The 13,465-nt window shown below is 33.8% G+C and overlaps 1 protein-coding gene across 1 annotated transcript; it reads left to right on the top strand.

The window, feature by feature from the left end:
- The first annotated feature begins 951 nt into the window (after nt 1-951).
- Nucleotides 952-11,666, top strand: LOC149530987 (large ribosomal subunit protein eL21z/eL21y-like). The gene is made up of 2 exons (XM_089809674.1): nt 952-1,525; nt 11,309-11,666. The coding sequence occupies exons 1-2, from the start codon at nt 1,289-1,291 to the stop codon at nt 11,564-11,566; spliced, it is 495 nt and encodes a 164-aa protein (XP_089665800.1). The 5' UTR covers nt 952-1,288; the 3' UTR covers nt 11,567-11,666.
- Nucleotides 11,667-13,465: the final 1,799 nt, after the last annotated feature.

Consider the following 13,465-nt stretch of genomic DNA (forward strand, 5'->3'; position numbering starts at 1 on the left):
TAAATAGTAAACCTTTTCTAATTGTGTAAAATTAAACAAATAGTTTTACTTGTAAAATATTTTTATATTTCAATACATTTCATTTTTTCTTATAGAAATGTGAGTTTTAATATAAAAATTAAATTCTTAGTTTCATTAATTAAAATATAATATATTTTAATTTTTTATTATAACCATGATTTTATTTTGACTATTTGTTTTATTAAGAAAAAAAAAAAATTTAATTCTCTCTCTCTCTCACACACACACACAAGTTATGTTGTTATCACTCTATCTTACTATTTTATCTATCTTCCTCTTCCTCCTCTATATTATCTATCTTTTTTTTTTCCCTTCTACATTTATGTTTATGTTGTTATTGTTGTATACTACTATTTATCTTTATCTATATCTCTATCCTAGTTTTTGTCTAGTGCTAATGATTAAAAATAGTGTGAGTTCCATTTGATAATCAAGATGAGAATAATACACGGTTGGGGGAGTTATTCCAACTACTTATGGTTCTCTAGTAGCATATATGGTATGCTTAAACATATAATGTTATACTCCAAATGCTTCATCACTTTTTCAAGTTCTATAATTCAAATATTGGTATGGATATCGTTCTTCATTGCACATAATTTAAGTTGTCAATGTAGAAGGTGCAAATTTGTCTAAAGCATATGTATTGATCGTAGTATGGTATTAAGTACTTAGTGCCATATTGGGGACTTTAGCCTCTTATTCTTGGGCTTAAATGCCCAAAGATATAATAATATAACACGATAACTTAATAACAAAATATGAACCATCATATCAAATCACAAGTGCATTTCTAAGATGAGAATTTAACAACAAAATATGAGCAATCATATCAAAGCACAAGTGCATTTCTAAGCAAAAATTAATGCATTCACAATGTTAATTTAGATTCTCACTCATCTACACTTCTACAACCATTATGCGTTAGACAGGAACTATGACGCATTGCGTCTTTTGTTTTTATATAGAAACTATCCGTATCGAAAATTTACATTGCTTATTCTATTTCAAAATATGCAAACTTCCCATACTCAAAAAAATTATTTGATAGAGAGTAGGGCTTTCATTTCTATTTTATTTAAACATTTTAATTCTCACACATTAAAAAAAAAAATCTGCAAGAAACCCTAGCGAGACCATACCAAAGCAGAGCGGTCGATCTTGGAAGTGAAACGAGGGTTAGGGTTTATAAAAAAATTCTTAACAAAGTGTCTCCTTCATCTGCTGCAATTTCTGCAGAGAAGAGGGGAGTAGGAGGAGAACAAATATGCCTGCTGGACACGGAGTTCGCGCCCGAACCCGCGATCTGTTTGCAAGGCCTTTCAGGAGGCATGGCTATGCGCCTCTGGGCACGTATCTGAGGACATATAAGATAGGGCAGTATGTGGACATCAAAGTAAATGGCAGCATCCACAAGGGCATGCCCCACAAGTTCTACCATGGCCGTACTGGAGTCGTATGGAACATCACCAAAAGAGCTATTGGTGTTGTAATGAACAAACAGGTAGGTGATACATCTTCCTCACGCGTGTTTCTTCTTCTTTTGCATTTTGGTATTTTTTATGTGTTTGTCTGCAATCTATGCTTGTACACTATTGCTTTACTGAAAGAGTGGGGGCAAAATCTGAGGATAGACCTTCCATATTTAGCCGATCACACAAATGCCAAAGAAGCATTCCTGTAATTTTAGCTATTTGATCATGTTTCAACTGATCCACCAAGGGTACGGTCTTTCCTCAAGTGTCTGCAAATGATATTCACGTATTTCAGGAAAAGGGTGATAAAATTATACAAATCTGAAACAAAACAGTAATGACATCCAAACTGTTTACGCATAATATGAAATCGTAGAGAGCAAGGTTTTGTGAAAATAGAGGATCCCGATCCTTACTGTCCTCTGTTGCTCAGGACTTGCATTTGTAAGAGACCAAGCCAAAGTACCAATGGATATGGGTTGTGCCATAGCTGAATCGGTACAACTTAAAGGAATACCACACATGTCTAGTTGATGATGAAGCATCCCTCCAACTACTCCAGGAAAATGCATGTCATTAATATTCCTCACTGGTGGACTATGATTAATGCGATATTTCTGAGGTAGCATCTGTTCAAACAAGCACAGGTTAGGAGAACTTATGATACATGTATACTAGATGAAGTAAGATAGTTAAGAACCAAGATTGATGTACCATTATTCCAAAATACAGATAAAGTATTTTTGCCCGTTGAGGTATAAGTGGTATTTTCTGCTGCTTCTGTTTCTGCTTTTGTATGGGTGTAGCTACAGCCTGCATAACGATAGATCGTTGTCCTTGTTGTGGCTGAATCAGAAGAACATAAAAATTTAGAATAGGTGCATTTCCTGGCCTCGTACCAGAGACAAGCTGCTGTTGATAACCAAATCCAGCAGGCTGCAACAAAATTGGTCTCACACCGTGAATTTCTAGCCATCACAATTGTGGATGAGGAACTTGCGAAAATTTGGAACGGTTTCTAGGCATAACATGCTAAAAATGACATTTTGTTAAAATATAAGAAAATAAAGATACTAATAAAAGCTGATGAATGTTGAGCTTTTATTTCAGGTCGCTGAGCAAAGGCTGATGCACATCCTTTCCTTTAATACAAGCACATTCAGAGAATGGTATTATTTACAAAGAATCAGAATGAACTTTGAAGTAATTGGCATAGATTATAAGCATCAGCACCCAATCTATCATTAAATATATATAAAAATGTTTTATTTACTTGAGTTGGGATGATGCACAGGTGGTCCCTGTCCATAAGAATGTTGCTTGGCTTAGGCAAGGACGTCCAGTAGGGTAAATAGGAAGACAGATTGGCATAGCTTGTGCCACACCAACTGGATTTTGCATTTGAGAACTGAGCCTGCATTAACAATCAAGAGAGGCCAAATTAATATGGCATGCCCACTAACAGACCGCTAATAATTTCAACAAACCAAATAGACATTCTGAATCAATAATTGCTAAAGTTATAGTTCATTATTATGCTTCTAAGTTACCGATTAGAGTGGTTTCACGGGAGCTATGGAATCAATACAGATGCTAAAATCTCTTCGAATTGAACAGGGTTTGATTCTTTGACCCTTGATATGTATTTTTCGTTCCTAATGAATCTAGCTGTTTTTATCCTAGATGTGTGCCTATTTTGATTTCAAAAGATCAAAACCTTACACATTTTTTGCATTACATTTTGTTAACTATTTCTGTGCTTTTTTGCATTTTCTTCCTCTGCACAAAAATGATGGGTTGGATGGCAGTGTGGCTTGCAGGGCTTGGACTGATAATGCCAAAACCAGACTGCTAAAAACAATTTCTTCATCCTGGTTAACAGCATTCCTCCATGTTGATTGCTGAAAAATAATAGATGCCTCTAGGCTAGATGGATTTGAGAAGAGTGAAATGGGTAGCAAGAGGCATGAGACACTGGTATAGTTTGCACATTTTAACAAAGCAAATTTTATGAATTAAAGATTAGAATTCTTAAAACTTTAGATTATAAACATTTTTAGAGTTTGGATTCCTTTTTGCGGTTTCAATATATATATTTTTCGCTTAGTTTTAGTTTCAGTGTTTATTAACATAATAATCTAAGTTTCCAGTAATGTGTAATGACCCCTTTTAGGTCATTCCTTATTTACCCTTTTTTTATTTATTCGTATGCTTTTTCAATATATTTTTCCTGATTATCATCACCAACATTTGCATTCAATATATATATATATATATATATATATATATATATATATATATATATATATATATTTTAATTCTAAGAGTCACGTCTTTTCAATAATATAATTATATTATAATAATATAATAATATAAATTATTTATTTATATTAAATTTAATATAAAATATATTATATTAATATTTGTATTATAATATATATTAATTTAATAATATATCAACTATATTATTAGATTATAATACTTTATTAATATAGTACGTTGCTACATATAATTATATCAAATTATTATTATTATAGTATGATATGTATAATATTATTATATGATTATAATGTAATATTACTTTATAAAATATTATTATTTTAATATCATTATTAATATTACTTTATATAAAATATTTATTTATTATTTAAATTATACACGGTTAAAGTTCACATATTATTGAAATCTAAAGTTAAATTATTTAAATGGGGACATCACAGTCCTCCCCTTTCTAATTTTCTTGTCCTTAAGCAATTGATCCGATCCTCATAGTCTAGATTCATCCTCTTTCATGCATATGTATTAAACACATGCAAAGTTCACATATTAGTAACCAATGAAGGAACGAATGGATGAAGACACAAAGTAGACACATTAATGCATGAAGATGCGATGCAAACATGATGTAGACACATGAATGTAGGAAGACACGAAGAAGACACGAAGCAAACACATTGATGCATGAAGACACAATGTAGACACATAGTATACATGTTAGAATCTAGATTACAAATTGAAATAAGAAAATAAAATAAAAAATAAGAAAATGTTTTACCACTTTGATTGTGAATGTTGTGTTGCTTTCACCTATCTTGAAATCAAAAGTTAGATTGGAAATGCATATTTTCTATAGCTAGTACTATAATAGGGGGTATAATTCCATAGTGGATGGCAGATTTACTTCGGCTCTGAGTTTGGACACGCTCAGCTTGGGGCTCCCTGAAACCTTAGTCCATATTGGGATTCATTTTGCCCCAACGCAACCGATTTACTCCTCCCCTTGTGTAAACTCCCTACCCACTAGGAACATGCTTAATTTTGAAGTGGATGGAAGATTTATTGCGGCTTTGAGTGTGGACACGCTCAGCTTGGGGCTCCCTCAGATTTTAAAATCCATATTGGGATTCTATTGCCCCAACACGACCGATTTACTCCTCCCCCTATGCACACTCCATACCCACTATGAATCATGCTTAATTTTGACGTGGATGGAAGATTTACAGCGGCTCTGAGTTTGGACACGCTCAGCTTGGGGCTCCCTCAGATTTTTAATCTATATTGGGATTTTCTTGCCCCAACGCGACCGATTTACTCCTCACCTTGTGCACACTCCCTATCCACTACACACTAATACAAGTGATCTTATGGATTTATTTGCAATTTATTAATTGTATTAATTATTATTATATTATACTCAAGCTATGCTTCTTTTTATCCTAAGATAAAGTGTAGTAATTTATCATAGGCTTCTCAAAATCTAGGTCTGAATAGGAAGTAATTATTCTTCCAATATATCCAATAATATGAAGAATAGCTTTCAAAATATTCTTTATCTTTAGGAAAAAATAATTATTTTATTATGAATTATGTATATATATATATATATATATATATATTTTCCCCATTATCTATCATATCAATTATTTATTTTAATTCATATATCATATTACATTTAATTTACCACCCCTCTACATATGTAATAAAAATCACATTTATAACATAAAAAATATACTTGCGCTTCTTACTTGGCGGGTCCCTCTCACACCCTAGGCATTTGATATTGAACGTGGCTATCCTCCTTGGTCGTATTGCAAGGTGATGCTATTTGTTTGAACCATTGCTGCAGTCAGCATATGGCCATATAATTAAATTTAAATATCTTTGGTAGCAATACCATTTATCCTCAATTCGCTCATTGCATCTGTCCTGTGCATTAGAATTCTGCACTTTTGGCTGAAGGCACAAATCACAATCCTCCAACACCTGCTCACAAGGCCATGCAATTCCCACATGCTCTCATTACTTAGAGCATTCAAATCAAGCTGCAATTCATCATTGTCTTCCATCGCCATAGCACTATGCTTCTTCACAAAGTCAACTACCACTTCAGGAATATCCCCCAGTCAATCCATAAACATATGTGCAACTGAATTTTGCCATTCTGGTAGGTGAATTCAGGGGAATATATCAAAGGCTTTTCTTTCCTTGTAAAAACTTGGAGATTTTTGGGTGCTATTAATGGACATCTTTTCCCTGATTGGTCAGCTGATCACAACCAAAACTAATGGAACAAATTTTGCATAATTTTGCGCCTTCATTGTTCATGATGTTTATAATCTCGGACTTTTTATTTATTGTTGTTCTTCATGCTATCTATTCATCTGTTTTGTTCTTTTCTCTCTGATTGGTTCCCATATCTTACGTGGTAAAAATATCCGAGAAATGGTCCAATGCTAAGGAGACATGTTTGTTAATTTTCCATTATATCGATTACATATTGATTGTCTGATGTTGTTGACTTATTAGGTTTCTACTTTTGTTTTCTTCAGGTTGAGAGGCTTTTACTACGTATGTGAAGAAATTTGCATACCCATACCTATTATAGCATAATCTTCACAAAAGAAGTTACAGTTTTCAAGGCAGAGGAATCAAATTTTGTATTAGAACATTAATACACATTCGATACTGATGCTAACCAATGATTGAAGTGCAAAAAATGGCTTGTGAATTGAGACTGAAATTATATATATCCAGCACTCGATAATGGAAGGGTAGTAGCATAGGCTGCAACATTGCTTTTACGCAATTCGCACACTTCCATATTTAACTGAAATTTCTCTTTGTTTTATTTATTTGTATGCTTTTTCAATATATTCTTCTTGATGATCATCACCAACATTTGCATTATATATATATATATATATATATATATATATATATATATATATATATATATATATATATATATATATATATATATATATATATATATATATATATTTTAATTCTAAGAGTCACGTCTTTTCAATATAATAATTATATTAATTATTTATTTATATTAAATTTAATATTTATATTAATATCACAAAATATATTATATTAATATTTGTATTATAATATATATTAATTTAATAATATATCAACTATATTATTAGATTATAATACGTTATTAATATAGTACATTGCTACATATAATTATATCAAATTAAATAATAATAATATGATATGTATAATATTATTATATGATTATAATGTAATATTACTTTATAAAATATTATTATTTTAATATCATTATTAATATTACTTTATATAAAATATTTATTTATTATTTAAATTATACGCTAAAATGGGGGCATTACATAATGCCAACATTACTAATCACTAATCACAGTAATCAGTAATCACTATCAGTCATGTGATAAAAAATCATTAAAGAATTCCTCATCATTAGGAAGTTGTAGATTAGAAGCACAATTAGTGCCACTAGCATCAGTAGTCTCAGCTGTAGCCTTAGGATCAGCTTCAACATCGTTATGTATCTCATTATAATGTTCACCAATACCGTCATCAATTGCTAGTGAATCAAAGTGGGCTTCCAACTCTGGTTCAACATCCCATTGTTTTGCCTTCCTTTTTCTTGTAGATGTTCTCTTTGTGAGTTGTGAGCCTCAAGTTGGAATGCACAAAGACCAAGTTATCTGCCTTCTTGGAGTTTAGTGGGCTGCGTTTTATTGGGTGGATAAAGGAGTATTTACTCCAATTTCTCTCAGATGATGATGAACTAGCAACCTATCAAGATTTACAAATTTGAAATTATAGAGTGAAGAGTTTTGAATATTTATGAACAAGAAATTACATATTAGAATCTTAAGATTAAATAACTTACCTGTGATAAGATTTTGATAGCAACGGGCTGCAAGAGTTGGTACTTTTGTCCATGGAAGTACCACCATTTATGAGCATCAACATTGCTCTTGTCTTCAAGAGCATTAGGACCACAATCATCGATGCTCGCAAAACTCATAAATTTAGACCTCATTGCTGATCTTAGGTGCTCTGGAAAGAGTCTTCGGAGGGCTGTCTTGTACCCTTAAGAAACTTCAGGATCTCTGTATGGAGCAACTCTAGTGCTGTTCTCCTTGAGGACATTGTGGCTATAGAACTTGGGGGTCAATGCAAAGGCAAGTAGATGCAAAGGGGTAGTCATTTTATTCCATCTCTCCCATGATTACTTTTAGCTCCTTGAAGAACTTTTCATTAAGGTCTTGCTCTTTCTTATTTATGATGGCTCGAATATCTTCAATCATGGAGTCAATGCCATCATATACCTCATCCAAGAAAGGGCTATCCATGTCAGTGTATCGGATCATGCTCAATATAGGTTGAGGTGAACTTCAGAAGGTACTCAACACAATCCTACCAAGAGTCATGTAATATCCTTTCCTTAATGATAGTTGCCCTTTCACTATTAGTTTGCCTCCATACACTCCAGTTAGCATTGGTTACCATTCTAGACAATGCCTCCTTCACTTTGATAAGGTGTCTCAAAACAATAGTGTTGGAGGTAAAGCGGGTCTCAACAACCTATTTTAAGGTCAAAACAATAGTAGATTAAAAATTTAAAATCAACTAATCTATTTTATTTAAAAACATAAAAAATTTACTAAACTAATGCGACTAGATTTCTAAACATGTATAAATTTTAAACAATTGAACTTAGCTTCAAGACCAATTTTGAGAATTGTCTAAATATGGCTTGTGTCATATGGCGGTTTGTGACAAACATTTGGATATCTTGTGCCTCTTCATACAATTTTTTAATCCACTCAACTTTAGTGCCATTTTTTTGCAGCATTAGGTTGAGTGAGTGCACAGCACAAGGCGTCCAAAAAATTTGTTCGTATCACTCTTCAACCAATAAGCTGGCAGTCCTACAATTTTTTGCATTGTCGATTACTACTTGAACAACATTTTGAGGGCCAACTTACTCAATGAGTTGGATGAGAATGTTTGCAATGAAAGGACCGCCCTTTACCTGATCTTCACAATCCACAACTCTAAAAAAAATTGCACCTCTTGTAGACACTACAATAACGTTTTACTAGAGGGCGGTTCTTTGCATCTTTCCATCCATCTGATACTATTGTGACACCTGTTTCAGCCCATGAATCCTTGATGGGCAGCAGCATGACAGCGTCTACACGAGCCACCTCATCATCAAGTAAAGTGGTGCATATCTTCTCATAACCAGGGCTCTTGAATCCCTTTGGAGCCTCATTAACTGCTCTCACCATGTATTGCCAATATGGTGAGCAAACAACATTAAATGATAATCCATTTGCATATACACATCTCGCTATGGTTTGATCGACAATATCTCTAGCTTCATTTTGAAATGATGCTTCCAATGGTCCCTTTGCTTTCTTACTTACAAGCTGTTGTTGAGAACGTAAGAATGGATGACCTTTAGCCGGTGGTTCATTGGTAATAGAAGTTGAAGATAGAGATGACATTTTCCCTTTCTTTGAAGGCCTAACACTTTGCAATAGATGAGAAGCACTTGCCCTCCCAGCAGCTTCATCTGCTTGCTTTTGTTCTTGAATGTATTTGTTGACAGTATGGTTTGGAAGGAGGCTTTTAGGTGGCCTTCCATTTACTCTTGGTTTCCTTGTACAAAATTTAATGCCTAAATCCATACACAACCTCTTCCACCTGGCATTGGTCGAATTATTTCCACGTACTTCCATAATGGGGAGCATCTATCGATTTTGAAGTGGGGGGTTTTCGGTGCCAAAACCACTTGCAGCCATTATGTACTTCCATGTACTTCCACAGTGGGGAGCGTCTGCCGATTTTGAAGTGGGGGTTTTCGGTGCCAAAACCACTTGCAGCCATTATATAAATCTGCAAAGAACACACAACCATTATGAATTTGAAATGAATGCTTGACATTGTAATACTTGCAATGTGACTATAATTTTAACCTTAAACAGGACTAGAAATCGTTTCCATTTGCATTCAGAATATTATTTTAATTCAGAGAAATGTCTATTAATATAGTGATGGTGCTTTAAATGAAAAAAAATGGTTACTCTTTGCTATGATCTAAAATAGAAGCATTAAGTTTTAACTATTATTAATTAACTTCTGTTATGTAACAACAAAAAAATCTGCAAAAAAATGAAAAAAAATGTGCTGTTAACTGTATTTACATACAGGTATATCACATACAGTATATTTGTGGCTGTGTATATGCTCCAAGTCTACATTTTTGTTCCTTGTATTTACGCCTGCAGCTGTGTATAGTGTAAATGCCCTTCAATCTTCCCGTCTCGAAAGAGGAATGTCAGGTCACAAATGTCTCTGTCGTTCCTTGCATCTGCGGCTGTGTATAGTTTTACCATTTTAAATTGTTAACTTAGCCGAATCAATGTCAGTCATTGCTTTAGGGTTATGTTGGCTGATATGGCAAACAAAATAAATTAAAAAACTCAAAAAAAATCCGTTGAAGTCAAAAATTGTCTTTAATTTGCTTGACTGCTGTCAAAGTTGTTCTGGGTGCGAATGGACAACAAATTTCATTGGCAATTGTCACAAATTCATCCAAGGTCCCGCGGGTCAAATTTTGAGCAAATACATAAGACTGTTGGTGAATTTATAGCGATTTCGAATCGCATACAACTTGGCATCGAATCAACTAGCGATTTTGCCTGGGAAGCAGCAAGTATGGCAACTTAGATAATAATTTATTACATTATATCATGCAGAAACTTTTGCATAGATGATTGACTTACCATACAAGGATGAATCTTCTCTTTTTAAGAGTTGTTGTCTGAAACTATTGACCCCATCTTCAGACTCTCACATAGAAGAATGCCAACAGAAAAAGCTCCCAGTACTTTATATTGTAAATATACTCTTTTGAAAGCCAGTACAAGACTGAGTAACCAGTACAATAATTCATACTAATACTTTCACAGAAGGCTGGATGCTCTGCTTTCCATAGCAGAGCGATTGCTAATAGATCCTAGATGTAGTTGCAGCATTTATAATATTATGATTTATCGTTATGTTGGCAAACTTAAATTTTCTTTGCACCTTGAGAGTCCTATGAACATGAGGTTTTACTGTCTTGAATCCTCCTAACCTGGTCCTTTTGCTCTCAAGTTGTATCAGTTTCACCTGCCTTAAATCTGCTTATCATGGTCTTTTTGGGACCTCAAGTTATTTGAGTTTTCTCCTTGGACTTTCTTACACTTCTTGGATTGTTAATTACATTTATTTTATTTACAGCATACTCAACTGTTGTCATAGCCATTGATTGGCAAGTAAGTTCATAATAGTATAATACTATGGTTTATTTAGAACTGATTCGCTTAATCCTTGTTTTGTAAATTTGGTCCTTTAATTTTATCAGTCTTATTTTTCTGATAAAATATGGAATGTATATCACATATTTACTTCAAAGTTTTTGGAGCTTGTTGCCTTTCGCTTTTTTTCTTGCTAACAACATATCTTAAATTAATGTACAGGTGGGTAATAGGATTATCAAGAAGAGAATACATGTACGAATTGAGCATGTCCAACCATCGCGATGTCAAGAAGATTTTAAGTTGAGGGTACAGAAAAATGATGAATTGAAGGCAGAGGCAAAAAAACTTGGCAAGATTATTAGCACTAAGAGGCAACCTGAGGGACCTAAACCGGGATTTATCGTTGAGTGTGCTACTTTGGAGACTGTCACACCCATTCCCTATGATGTTGTTAATGACTTGAAGGGTGGATATTGATTTTGTAAAACTAATTGTTCGGGGATGATTATTTTTATAGGCCAGATGAATTTTTGTAGATCGTATGTGAAATTTTTATGGAGGAATTCAGTTTTCTTTACATGCATTGTTTACTATGTTTTGATAAAAACAAATGATATATTTATATTCTATAGGAAGTGCAAGGTGCTGGATAAAGCTAGACATGAATATCAGTGTCTGTAGATGTTGAACATGATTTATTGTGCTACATTGCTACATAATTACGGATAATCTTATGCTTTGAACTAGAGATAATAACCTAATCTACATTGCTACATAATTACAAATATCTCGCTTTGGTCTTTTGGCATGTTCTGAGCTATTTTATGGAGGTGGTGGTTGGGCTTATGCCTAGAGTAAATGCAAAGAGTTTGAAAGAGGCTCGAGTCTTCATAGTTGTTTTTCTTTGGCTTTAGTTTTCTTAAGAATTGTGTAAGTGGCTATGGAATATCTGAGAAGGTTTTTTTGGTAATTTTCTTGTTGCAGTTATCTCTGTCTTTTTTCTTGTTCACAGTAAACGGCCAATGTTTCCGTAATTGAATCTTTAGACTTGTCACAAAAATTCAATATGGAACTCTTTTCCTTGTCTTGTGAACTTAATTACACAATAGAAGTTCAAGATTTATATAGAATATCATATCTTGAATTTTGTAACTCCCTGTTCTTTCCTGTTTGAAATTACAATGGTGATGTCATAGGAAAAAGTGCCGCTCAGGTTATCAATCTTTGGACTCTTACTATCTTTAAACCATGAACCAAGCTGAGTGTTCGAATCAGAACTGTTAGGTGATCTTTTTGCAAATGCCTCAACTTCGGACCTAGGTGTAAAAGAATTTTGAATACTTTTGATATCTACATTATTTTTACAATTAGAAGTTTCTACGCACTTGGGTTGCTCAGAACCGCCCGATGACAATGTGAAACAAGAAGTGGTCAACTGAGGTACTATCTACTTAAGATGCACAGCTTGAAAGAGAAATCTTGGAGGATGTATTGTCATCTGCATTGTGTGAAGGACAGAGGGAAGTATCTTGGTGATTCCAGCATCTAAAAGATGTTCGGACTCTCTTGCAAAAAGCCTTTCTGCAGCTGCCAATAAATGAATGTGTATCAAATTCAGTGAAATGTCAACTTCTGATATGCATGCTTTGACAGCACATGCGCCAAATGAGTGAGATACCATTACTTGCACAACCCATTGGCAATGATATGTCATCCCTTAACCCTCGTTCTTTTGTTGTTTTTGAAACAGTTTGTCTGTGGTAGGAAGAGTAGTTGAATTTATAAAGTTTTCCTGTCCACTTGGTGAAGATTTAGTATGATCAGAAGCATTAAGGAACACACCCATCTGTAGCAGGAAGAACTTCCACAAAGGCAGCCTCTGAAGTGTTGGAACTTCCTTTTGCTGAACAAAAGTTCAGTAACTCTAGCATTGTGGGAAATAAAGATAATAAACTTTTTGTTGCCGTTTTTCTCCAGGTGCCAATGAATGAATGTGTATCAAATTCAGTGAAATTTGAACTTCTGGTATGCATGCTTTACATCACACGTGTCAAATGAGTGAGATACAAAATATCCATTACTTGCATGACACATTGGCAATGATATGTCACCCCTCAATGCTTGGTCTTTTGTTGTTTTTGAAACAGTTCATCTGTGGCAGGAAGGCTAGTTGAATTTATAGACTTTTCCTGTTACTTGTTAAAAATTTAGGATCATCAAAAGCATTAAGGAACAGGTCCATCTTTAGCAGGAAAAATTTCCACAAAGGCAGCCTCTGAAGTCTGTAACTGTTGGAACTTTCATTTTCTGAACAAAAGTTCGTTAACCCTAACATTGTGGGAAATGAAGATAATATTTTTGTTGCCTTTTCTTTGT

The sequence above is a fragment of the Cupressus sempervirens genome, chromosome 11 (assembly GCF_028749045.1).
Source record: "Cupressus sempervirens isolate cs-2001-9-10 chromosome 11, ASM2874904v1, whole genome shotgun sequence".
NCBI classification, from domain to species: Eukaryota; Viridiplantae; Streptophyta; class Pinopsida; order Cupressales; family Cupressaceae; genus Cupressus; species Cupressus sempervirens.